We start from the raw sequence: 12,161 nt of genomic DNA, 5'->3' as shown, positions 1-12,161 counted from the left end.
AAAAAATATTGTAAGCAGCCAGAAAGAAACAATTTAAGTATCATGGAACCACAAGGCTCACATAAGATTTAGCAGCTTCTACATTGAAGGATCAGAAGGCTTGGAATATGATATTCCAGAGGGCAAAGGAGCAAGGATTATAACCAAGAATTACCTACCCAGCAAAACTGAGTATACTCCTTCAGAGGAAAAAACAGACATTTAATGAAATAGAGGACTTTCAGGTATTCTGATGCAATCACCAGAGCTGAACAGAAAATCTGACTTACAAATACAAGATTCAAGAGAAGCATAAAAAAGCAAAGAGGAAAGAGGAATTAGGAATTATAAAGAATTCAATAAGGTTAAATTATTTACATTCTTACATGGGAAGATGACACTTTTAACTCCTAAGAACTTTATCATTATTAGGGCAGTTAAGAATATACATAAAGGGAACAGGTGTGAGTTGAATATGATAGGATAATATCTAAAAAAAACAAAATTATGAGGTGAGAAAGAAGAATGCACTGGGAAAAAGGGGAAAGAAAAGGTAGAATGGGTTGAATTATCTCATATAAAAAAGAGGCACAAGAGAACTTTTAGAGTGGAAGGGAAGATTTGAAATGGGGTTGGGGTGAGGGAGAGAAGAGTGCTTGAACTATACTTTCATCGCAAATGGCTCAAAGAGGAAATGACACACTCAGCTGGGTATAGAAATCTATCTTACTTGCAGGAAAGTGGGAGGCGAATAGGATGGGGTAGGGAGCAGCGCTGATAAAAGGGAGGGCAGATTGGGGAAGGTGGTAGTCAGAAGAAAAATTTGAGGATGAACAGATTAAAAGGAGAAGAATAAACAAGGGGGAATAGGATGGCAGAATTTACATCACATTTTTCTGATAAAGGTCTCATTTCTCAAATATATAGAGAATCGAGCCAAATTTATAAGAATACAAGTCATTCCCCAATTGATAAATGGTCAAAGGATATGAACAGGTAGTTTCAGATGAAGTAATCAAAGTTATCTATAGTCATATGAAAAAATGCTCTGAATCACTACTGATTAGAGAAATAAATAAAATCAACTCTGAGGTACCCCCTCCCCCCACACATACCCTATCAGATTGGCTAATATGGCAAAAAAGGAAAATGACAAATGTTGGAGGGGATGTGAGAAAATTGAGATATTAATGCATTGTTGATGGAGTTGTGAACTGATTTGACCATTCTGGAGAACAATTTGGAACTATGCCCAATGGGCTATAAAACTGCATAAAACTCTTTGAAACAGCAATACCACTACTAGGTCTGTATCCCAAAGAGATTTAAAAAAAAAAAAAAGGAAAAAAAAAGACCTATGCATACAAAAATATTTATAGCAGCTGTTTTTGTGGTGGCAATGAATTGGAAATTGAAGGGATGCCCATTAATTGGGGAATGGCTGAACAAGTTGTAGTATGTGATTGTGATGGAACTCTGTTGTGTTATAAGAAATGACAAGCAAGATGCTCTTAGAAACACCTGGGAAATAAGCCCAACTGGGAGAACACTGGACATACTAACAGCAAGTTTGTAAGATGATCACTTGTAAATGACTTAGTTATTCTCAGCAATACAACGATCCAAGACAATTCTAAAGGACTTATGATAAAAAATGCTATCTACACCTCCAGAGAAAGAACTGATGGAGTCTGAATACAGATCAATGCAATTTTTTTAAACTTTCTTTTTCTTGTTCGTTCGGTCTTTGTTTATTTTTCCACAAGACTAATATTGACATGTATTTTGTATGACTGTACATGTATGACCTATATTAAACTGCTTGCCTTCTGAAGGAGGGAGAGGAGAGAGAAGAGAGAATTTGGAACTCAAAATTTTAAAAAATGAATGTTAAAAATTGTTTTTACATGTAACTGGGGAAAAAAAACAAAATTTTTCTAATGAAAAAATTAAACCAACATGACAAAGGCATTTCTAGTATCTGTGGAGATTCCCAACCCCTGAAGGGCAATTTCTTTTGAATTAGGAATAAACTTTATTTGGGCAATACTTTAAGAAACTAGGCTAAAACAGAAATTTGAAGTTATAGTAAGAACATACTTAATTCAAATAAAACATTCCCAAGTTTGTAATAATTCCATATATACTGATCTATGTTCACATTTGTACTAAATAACCCACTTGGTATTTTACTGGAAGTCTAATTTTACTTACACAAGAAAATCTGATATATTATTAACTCAAATTTTTTATATTTAACCTCTCAGTTAATAAAAGATGCAGGTAGCAGTAGTGGTGGTAGCAGTCATAATAATATGATACTTTTGGAGACCAAAAGGCCTTCAAAGAATGGTCCAAGTTTCAATTGTACTACCTAAGCCAAAGTTTTTAAGAGTCCCTCCTCTAGATCAATACTCTCAGAAATATTTTTTACAACATATTATGCCTGAGAAAACCTCAAAACTCTGCAAAGGAGGAAGTCAGGCAATAGCTATATTATCATGCCTAAAAGTAAAGCATTAATTTGTAACTGTTTTTATGTTTCCATTTTTTAGATGTCCATGGTAAAGTATTAAAAGTATTAACCTTGAAAAAGCAATTTTTTAACATCACAGACATCTTCCCCAAAGTTTTTAAAAATTTTTTTGCCATGTTGATTTTTAGAAGTTTTTTAAGTGTTACCTTTGGTTTTGCTATGTGTATTTTTTTTTTAGAGTTTGAATATAAGGTTTCTCACTAAACAGTTATCACTATGTGAAACAATTTTTCAAAATGGGCAATAAAAGTTTACAATGTTACTGGACCCTAAATTTTTCTGGAAACACGCTACAGTAGAAAGAACATATTGAATGTCAAGACATTTGGATTCTAGTTCCAAGTCTGCTACTAACTAGTAGCATGCTCTATGATCCCATTGGGCAAATGATTCAACTTCTCTGGGTTTCAGTTTTCTCATTTATAAAATAAGGAAGCTGAACCATGATCTCTAGGGATCCTTTCCACCTATAAAGATCTATAATTTTACTCACGCAAAGACATAGTAATGATGGTAGACGTTAAGTATCATAATATCTTCTAGAAGTCTAATTCTGCTTAAAATAGACACATCTAATAAATTATTGTCTTGCTGATAATTTCATCTCTCAGATGGTAGAGTAAACTGGCAGGGAAACTAGAGGTTAGGATTTAATTCTCACCAAAGAAATGTAGTACAATGAATAGAGAGCTAACCTTGGGGACTAGGTTCACATCCCATCTCTGATATATATTGGCTGTGTGACCCTGGGCAAGTCATTTAATTTATCATGGCTCTAGGTCAGTAATATCAAACTCAAATAAAAACAGGGGGTTACTAATCTGTACTACGGATTCCTAGGTTGCATGCTAACTTAATTTTAAATTGTAATACTTTCTATGTTTTATTATATTTTTATTTACTTTGTTAAATATTTCCCAATTACATTTTAATCTAGTTCTGGCTACATGTTTAATATCTCTGCTCTAGGTCACTCTCTTGCACAGAAGGTGCTGGCCTGCATCAGTAGGGATAATTTCTTCACCCAAGACTTCCCTATACGAATGAAATCACAGTTATAGTCCCTAACACTAAGAAGGAAAAACTGGTGAGTGATACTAAAGTGACACACAAAAAAAACTGAGAAAATTGATTGTGACTACATCATCTTAAAGTGTATAAGGGATAGGAGGTGGAGCTGTGATTTCAGTGACTGCACCTATGATTTTAATAGTATAGGGAACTCTCAGGTGAGCAAACTCCCTTCACCAACTTATAGTCTTAGAGAAGTGCCCAGGGCACTGAGAGGTTAAATGACTTGCCCAGGGTCACACAGCCATTACATAGCAGACCATATGCCCACAGTTACACAGACATTATGTAGCTGACCCCAAGGCTAGCTCTCTATCCACTGTGCCAGGCTGCCTCTCCAGCATATGCGAGAGAAAGGAAAAGAACACAGGCCACAGTCATTTACCCTAAAATTGATTAAAACTGATTTTAAGTCAACGGTTGATTTTAAATCAACTGTTTTTTAAATTAGCTGTTGATTTTAAATTCAACAAAAAGATAGTCTTTTACCTACCTGGATTTACACCCAATAGAGAATAAATATGTCTAAATTAGAAGGGATAGTACAAGAACAAAATTCTGACTATATAATTTGTGTCCTGAGAAGGAAACTTTGTGTTTTAATGCACATGGGGTTGAGAGGAGAAATACCTAAAGGAACACTGTGGTATTATAAGTTATCTGATGTCTCATTATCTTAAAAGAAAAGGAACAAGAGATGGACAGACACAACAAAAGGAGAGAGATAACTGTATAGGAATACTATGAAGGAAGAGTAAAGCTCAGAATTAGCTTGTGAAAACTGCTAAAGATAATTGGTATATTAAAATTTATGTTTGGAATAAGACTACGGAAGAAGTAGCCATTTGCTTAGAGAAGATAGTATAATGCTAATTGATGACTAAAAGAAAGCAGAACTACTCAAATCTTAGACTGCTCCAAACTTCTCCAATAAAGAGAATGATCTTCAAAGCAGAAACAAAGGGAGAATTACCACCAAGACTAGTGAGGGGGATAATAAAGGTATATCATCTTGCCACTTTAAATCATACCAAACTAATTTAATTCCTTGTAAATTACAGATTACTAGATTAATAATTAGGCAGCTAGGTGGCAGGGGGGGGTACAGTGCTGGGCCTGGAGTCAGAAAGACTTGAGGTCAAATTCAGCCTCAGATATATACTTAGCTGTGTGATCCTGAACCTGAGCAAATCATTTAATCAGTTTGCTTCAGTTTCCTCAATTATATAATGGGGGAAATAATAGTATCTACCTAGTAGAGTTGTGAGAATCAAATGACATAATATTTGCAGCACAGTGCCTGGCACCTAGTAAGCACTATATAAATGCTTATTCCCTTCCCTAGTAGATTAAAGAAATGTCATAAATTGTATCTTGATCTCATCATTTGCATTTTGATTAAAGCATTTGACTTAAAAAATCTCTGATGTTTTTGTGAATTAGATAGTAAAATATAGGCTGGCTAAAACTATATGCAGATAGAATAGTAGATAAAAGTTATATCTAGACTACAAATTAGTAATTTGTTGTTAACAAGGAGGGATTTTTAGTGCAGTGTCACAAATCTATGTGATAGTCAATGACCTTAATTAGGGAAGCTTATCAAATCTGCAAATGATACAGGATAGGAATAGCTCATATTTTAATTCAAATCAAAATGTAAAATGACATTGACAGATAAAGCCTAGACTGAAACCAAAAAGATGAAAACTTTTTTTAAATGAGCAAAGGCAGAGCCTCACATTAAAATTTTGAAAAATCAACTGCACAAGCACATGATAAGGAAGGTTTGGCTTGGTAACAATTCATATAACAAAGACTTGGGGCTTTTAGTTGACACAAAGGCCACACAATTTTAGGCTGTATCAATAATATAGTAGGATACAGCAAAGAAAAACTCATTATCAATAATCACCTGCAAGTGTGTTTAAATTCTCTGAAAATTATAGATAATTAAAGAAATAGGTATAACAACTCTAAAATACTCCCTTATGTCTATTAAATTGGGGCAGGGATAATTAGAAATAATAAAATTATAATCTGGTGGGAATGTGGAGCAATTAATCAAATAACACACCATTGATTTTAGAAAGCAATACAGCATAAAAAATAAAAGCTACAAAATTGCATAGTCTATGACCCAATGGTTCAATTCCCTACACCAACTATTTCTTATTTACAACATGCAAGGAACTGTGTACGGCATTGGAAAAACAACGATAAATATGAAACTTAAGTGGTGGCCATTCTACCTGAGGTACTCACTACTAGGACAATATCCAAGGATGTACTAAGAGTAAAAAGAGACTTATCTTTTCCAAAAATATCACAGCAGCTTCACTCCTAACAGCAAAAAATTGAAAGCAACCCATGTGTTCAACAACTGAGGAATGATTTTTAAAACTGGTTATATGAATAATTCAAAATTATTGTACCCTAAACAATGAACAACTATGAAGAATACAGAGATATACAAAGACCTATGAAATGAAGCAAAGTGAAGAAAGGATAATCAGAACAATAGAGCCTGCTACGTAAATAAGCAAAACACTGGCAACAAAATATACTTACAAGGAGTTCAGAAAGAGATTAAGAAGAAAAGAGGATTATTATTAACTTTTTAAATGATCAATTCTATTTGATAAAACTGTAAATGACAAAAATAGATAAAAATAAAGATAATGGGAATCCTATTCTCTGTGCAGATCAGCCATCAGGAGTACTATGTCTAGATCTAGGCACCACATTTTAAGTGGGATATTGAAAGTGTAGAATATCTCAAAAGAACCCACAAAACCATGTAATTAGGAAAACAGTTGTAAATACTAGCGATGTTTTTCTTGGAGAAGAAATGATTAAAGGAGTTATTACTGCCCTCCAAATATGTAAAGGGCTATTATGCAGAAGAGGAAAATAGATTTTTTTATGTTGTTACTGAAGGCAGAACTAGTACTAATGGGTAAAATTCATGAAGAGAGATTTTTTTGGTTCAGGTGCCAGGCGTAGCATCAAAAATGACCAGAATCTCAAAAACCAGGCCCAACTAAGCACATTTTCTATGCACAGAAGTCTGAGATCTCCTGATATCTGGGTTGGAAACTACAGAGCCTGAGGCAAGTATAAAGTTGAATATAGCATTAAGGACCCAATCACCAGGTATTTATTGACCCAGACAATAGGTTCAAACTCCTGATGCCTTCAACTTCACTCCAAGCTCTCAGTATTCAGAGTAAGAAAATGTAAAGCATCATCATAGGATCCTGAAGAGGGAGAGCCCCAGTAAAATTTTACTTTTTCCTAAAGAATCCCAGTTGGAAGAAACCTCAGGAGCTATCTAATCTAATCTGTATCTGAACAAGAAATGTCTAAAACATCCCTAAAATGTGGTAACCCAGACATTAAAGGCCTCTAGTGGAAGGGGGGTGGGGGGAGGAGAGATTCACTACTTCCTAAAACAATCCATTCTATTTTTGGATAGCTCTAATTTTTAGGAAAATTCAATTCAATGTAACAAATATTAAGTGACTACCACAGGGCAGCTAGGTGGCACAATGGATAGAGCACTGGGCTTGGAATCAGAAAGACTCATCTTACTGAATTCAAATCTGCCTCAAACCCTTACTTATTCAGTCAATTAACCCTGTCAGCCTCAGTTCTTCATCTGTAAAATGAGCTGGAGAAGGAAATGGCCAGTATCTTTGCCAAGAAAACCCCAAATGGGGTCACAGAAAAGTCAGACACAACTAAAATGACTGAACAAGTTACTACTACTACGTGAAAGGTACTGGGCATATAATGATATAGTCCCATGTCCTCAAGGAATTCATATTCTATGGTGGGAAAACAACATATACACAAATAAATACTGGATTAGCAGTGGAGTGAGATCAGGAAAAGATACATAGATTAATATCTGAGTTGTGCTTCAAAGGAAGCTACGGATTCTAAAAAGAAGAGTTGAGGAGGGAATGCTTTATGTTTGCTATAATAAAACTGGAAAGGTAGGTTCATATCAGATTGTGAAAGGCTTCAAATGCCAGGCTAAGAATTATGAGAAAAGTGTGCCTCCCCCTCCTCTTAGCTAAGGATGCTCCAGATTTACATGAGAAAAAAGGCTATCAACACTGGAGATGGTGGCAAGAAAGGTACTATCTTCTAAGGAGAATCAGGTTTCCATTATTGCAAGATTTTAAAGAAAGAGTTATGAGATACAGGAATTTAAAAAAAAAAATTGGGGTCTTTAGAAGGTACAAAGGAATACCTGATCAAAGGAGGACTATGGGAGGGGAAGACTGAGAGTATGGGAAGATAGGAAGAGAAGTTTTTTGCCCCTTTATGTCTCAATCACAGGAATGATGGGAGTAGCAGCTGAGAATCACCCACAACAGAAAAAAATGACTAATTGATAAATACCCCTACCCTTTAGTGTCCTTCAATGACTAAGCACCAAGTCAGTGCAGGTCCTCACTGCTTCTGCCTCTCAGAGAGGCACAGAATCTCACAGTTCTGATACTGGCAGCAGAGAAAGAATAATCTGGCTGCCAGGTTGAACTCATGCTTTAAACTCATCCTCAATTCTCAACCCAAAATCCCCACTGTCATCCCAATGTGTTAGCTATTCCTCCCAGCTTTCTGCCATCTGTACTTTGATAAGGAGATCTGCATTCATTGATCCAACAAACACTATTATGACCTACTGTGTTTTAGGCACAGTCACAGATTGAATATGGGGATATAAAAATAAATACCATAGCTCTTGTGCTCAAGGTTTACAATTTTACAAAGAATAAACATTCAATTATTTGTTGAATGACTGAAACACAATTCACTGCTAGATAAATGAGGCATCACTATATACATGTCTATCCTTAATAGTGTAAATTCTATTTCCTACCTGATGCAGGTGTTGAAACACTACTGAAGAAACTACTTGGTAACAACTCAAAGTTGAAACTGGCCTTGATGGACTTCCTTTTTTTGCTTGAAAAGCCATATGAAGAATCCATTGGTAGTTTTCGTTTTGTCTTAGGTGTAAGAATCACTGGCGTCACTGATGACAGAGCTGTAATTTAAAGTTATGTCGTTTTTTTCAAGAAAGTTATATTTTAACAAAAACATACTTTAACAGAGCATCTAAAACCCCTATTATTTAAAGCTTGCTGGAAAAAAAGTACATCTACCTTTTAAGTAGATTAAGACTAAGGATCAAATAAACATCACAAAGTAAATTAAGGCTATGCAATAGTTTAGATGAAAATAGAATCTCAGTGCTAGCAAACAGTAACCTGAAAGTTAACCAACTGGTGGATTAAGGCAACTATGTTGCATATTATACAAACAACCATATTATATAAGAAAGCTGCACCCAGAGAGCTGAACCAAAAATTTATTGAAAAATTATTTTGAACTTAAACTTGTAACAAAATATGAACAACTCTTCTGAAGTTATACCTACCCTGTCGTATTTTTCAGACTTTATAGTGAACAATTTCGCACACAATTACATATGAACTGAAATATAAACTGGTTCAATTCCCTGGTATAGAATAAGTTAATAATAATAAAAAAAAAGAGTGCCTCCATTTCATTTACAAGAATGTGAGATGCAAAGTTGGATGAGCAACCCCCTTAAGCTATGTTACATGTTTAACAGTACTTAGTTATGAAGAGACAGAAAACTGTTTGAACAGATTAAACTATGGACAAGATGCCTAATTTTCTAATCTCAGAACTTCTAGTACAATATGACCAATATCATTAGTAGTTCTGAGACTCATACATACGAGTCTTTATATGAGGGGATCCCCTATATGAGGGGCTCTTAACTGGGAATCCCTGGTCTCACAAGAAATTTTCAGATAGATTTCAGGGGTTCATGAACTTGGATGGGGAAAAAAAATTACATCTTTATTTCAATATCATTGGTTTCCTTTGTAATCCCATTTATTTCATTTTATATATTTAAAACATATTTCAAGGAGTCTATATCTATATATGTTTATATAGATATAGATGGATTTCACCAGATTGCCAACAGGGTCCATGAAACAAAAAAGGTTAAAAACTTCTCCACTATGCAGTATTCCCAATGAAAATTCTAATTTATTTGGTATTACGTTCGCAATTTTTCCTTACTGTTAAAAAGCCAAATTTTGATTAAACCCAAATAAATTTTGCCAGAGAACAAAGTTAAAGACATACTGCAAAAGCTTCCATCTAGTATTATTATATATAATACCTACCAATTTTCTCTTGCTGAGGTGTAGTAGAGGGCGTTCTGTTAGACTTAAGCTTATTCAGTGCTCCACTAACAAAATCTGAAATGCAAGGCATATAGAAGCAATCATGTCTTGCTCTATTAATACATATTTAATATGTATGTCTTAATAAAAAACAAATTGCATTAGCACATACATTTTAATTAGGTCATTATAAGAAAAATAGTCACATGTGGAATTGATGCCCAGTAATAATGAAATACAAAGAAATTTTGCTCCTTTCAAAAGATAATCTTTTAATTAAATAGTATCTCTCAAGAGAGGATATTTCAATTCAAATACAGTCAACATTATGCTTCTGAGTGTTCCTCAGTAGAAAAAAAAAATCAGAAGGTACTCTTACCTCTGGGAAAATGCTAATTAAAAAGCAAAAGGTTTTAAGGAGTAAATGAAATTGGCAACTAAGTTGTAAATCTTCTGAAACGTGATTTTGGAATTTTAAAGTGAAACAATGTGTAAGGCCAGATGCCAAATATTACAAAATCACATTTATACAGCATTTTAAAGTTTTCAAATGTTTCCCTCACAACTCTGTTTGTGAGATAAACATCATTTTAAAATTTGTTTAAAATAATCAGTAAATGTTGATACTAAAAAATAATTGTACATTTTTCTGAATTCATTTCCAAATAATTCACCCCTTGAACAGTTTTACAATGCTAAAGAAACCAGGCCATTCTGGTGATGCAGGACAAATTCCACCTTAACAAACGCAAGTAAAAAGAATCCTCATTCTGCTTAAACTAGGGAGTAGAGAGACAAGTTAATGTGACAGGCATCCATAAAACCTTTATAACTAGAAAATGTTTTCATTCTAGAATATTAAAACATTTCTTACCTATAAGCTAACATAAGGACATTAAACATTTTATTGCTAAAAAATTGTAGAGCATGGTAAAAAACTAAAGTCAACCCTGAGGAAGACATAGAACGATTTTTACCAGATACAACTTACCTAAAATGAAACAGACAAGACTATAGCCACGAAACAGAAGGCTTGAGTAACTTTCTGCTGCTATCATGCAAGAAATATGAGGTGAAGGGGGTGTTTGTTATTCATAACCCCCATTTGAGTTCAGTCTATTAAGACTTTACTTCTGTGGCTTTAAAGAGTATAATTTCAATGTGGGCTTAAGGGATATACCTGGTAACCAGCAAGAAACTATTGAGCATAATGTCCTCCTTCAATATACCCATATATATAGTTGATGGTTTAAAACACAAAAACTATTTTAATCATGTATAGAGAGCTCAGATATAAATTGTATACAAGCAGGTGGTATTGTAAAATAAAGCAAATTACATTCAGAAGACCTGGATTCAAGTCTTAGGTATACTACTTAAGCTTGGTCAAATTTAACATAATAATCAAACCTAAATATTTGCATATTTCTAAAACCTCCATTCCTAGGTTAATCAGTTTTACCATATCCTCTTGATAAATATTATATGCCAGGTACCCAGTTCCAGGAATCATTGTCTTTTCAGTACCAATATTGATACATTAATTATAGATAACAGAGTCAACATTTATTTACATCTTTATCTTACAATGTTGTCTAGAGAGAAAAAATACAATCCACACACCCATTGAAGAAGCAAGATTCGTGTCATACTGTTTGCCATTATTACCTCATTGATTCAGGGTATTATTTAAAATATGAATAATATTATGCAGTTAATAAGTAGAACAAGGACTTATACCAGATAACCCAGATGTTACTATAGAGAATCAGTTCTGGCTTGTTCGAAATTAACCAGTTAGGTAGGGATAGGAGAAAGAAGGTTGTCAATCTCTTGAAAACAATTAATATTTCAAAGCTTCTGAGCTAATTAACAAGATAACTAAAAATACTTAACTGGAACAAAATATAAAAGGACAGCCTTTGCTGAAACAATAAATCTCAGAGAGGGGGCACTGTAAGGCTAGGTGAACTCTATGAAGGGAAAACTTGACAGTTGATACAAACTACCTTGTCCTTCAAGAGACTTCTACCTCAAGATCACATGTGTCAACAGATCTGGCATGAAACTTAGAATGTAGAAGATTTAAGCTTCTTCCTCGAACCTTCAGAGGGAAACTGAGGGAAGATCTATGAAACTGACTGTTAGAGCTAGAGTTATGAACACTCAGGAAGTACTAGGATAGAAACTAACAGGAAAGTGATCTTGTACTGGCATGATGGCTGGGTGCAGATAAGAAGTATCTGATACATAGAGCACTATCTTTTGACACAGATGAGGGCACAAAAAACTAAAAGGAAATAGGGCACTCTTCCTTTTCCCTCCCAGTAACC

The 12,161-nt window shown here is 34.3% G+C and overlaps 1 protein-coding gene across 1 annotated transcript in view; it reads right to left on the bottom strand.

The window, feature by feature from the left end:
- ARHGAP11A (Rho GTPase activating protein 11A) overlaps window positions 1–12,161 on the bottom strand; it is a 32,501-nt gene that overhangs the window by 8,513 nt on the left and 11,827 nt on the right. The window contains exons 7-8 of the mRNA XM_027869989.1: window positions 9,829–9,903; window positions 8,481–8,648 (exon numbers count right to left, since the gene is read on the bottom strand). Of these exons, the coding sequence (XP_027725790.1) occupies window positions 8,481–8,648; window positions 9,829–9,903 (243 nt within the window). The remainder of the gene's footprint in view (window positions 1–8,480; window positions 8,649–9,828; window positions 9,904–12,161) is intronic.

The sequence above is a fragment of the Vombatus ursinus genome, unplaced genomic scaffold (genome assembly GCF_900497805.2).
Source record: "Vombatus ursinus unplaced genomic scaffold, bare-nosed wombat genome assembly UNPS02014794.1, whole genome shotgun sequence".
Lineage (NCBI taxonomy): Eukaryota > Metazoa > Chordata > Mammalia > Diprotodontia > Vombatidae > Vombatus > Vombatus ursinus.
This window is presented reverse-complemented; position numbering and strand designations above follow the sequence as displayed.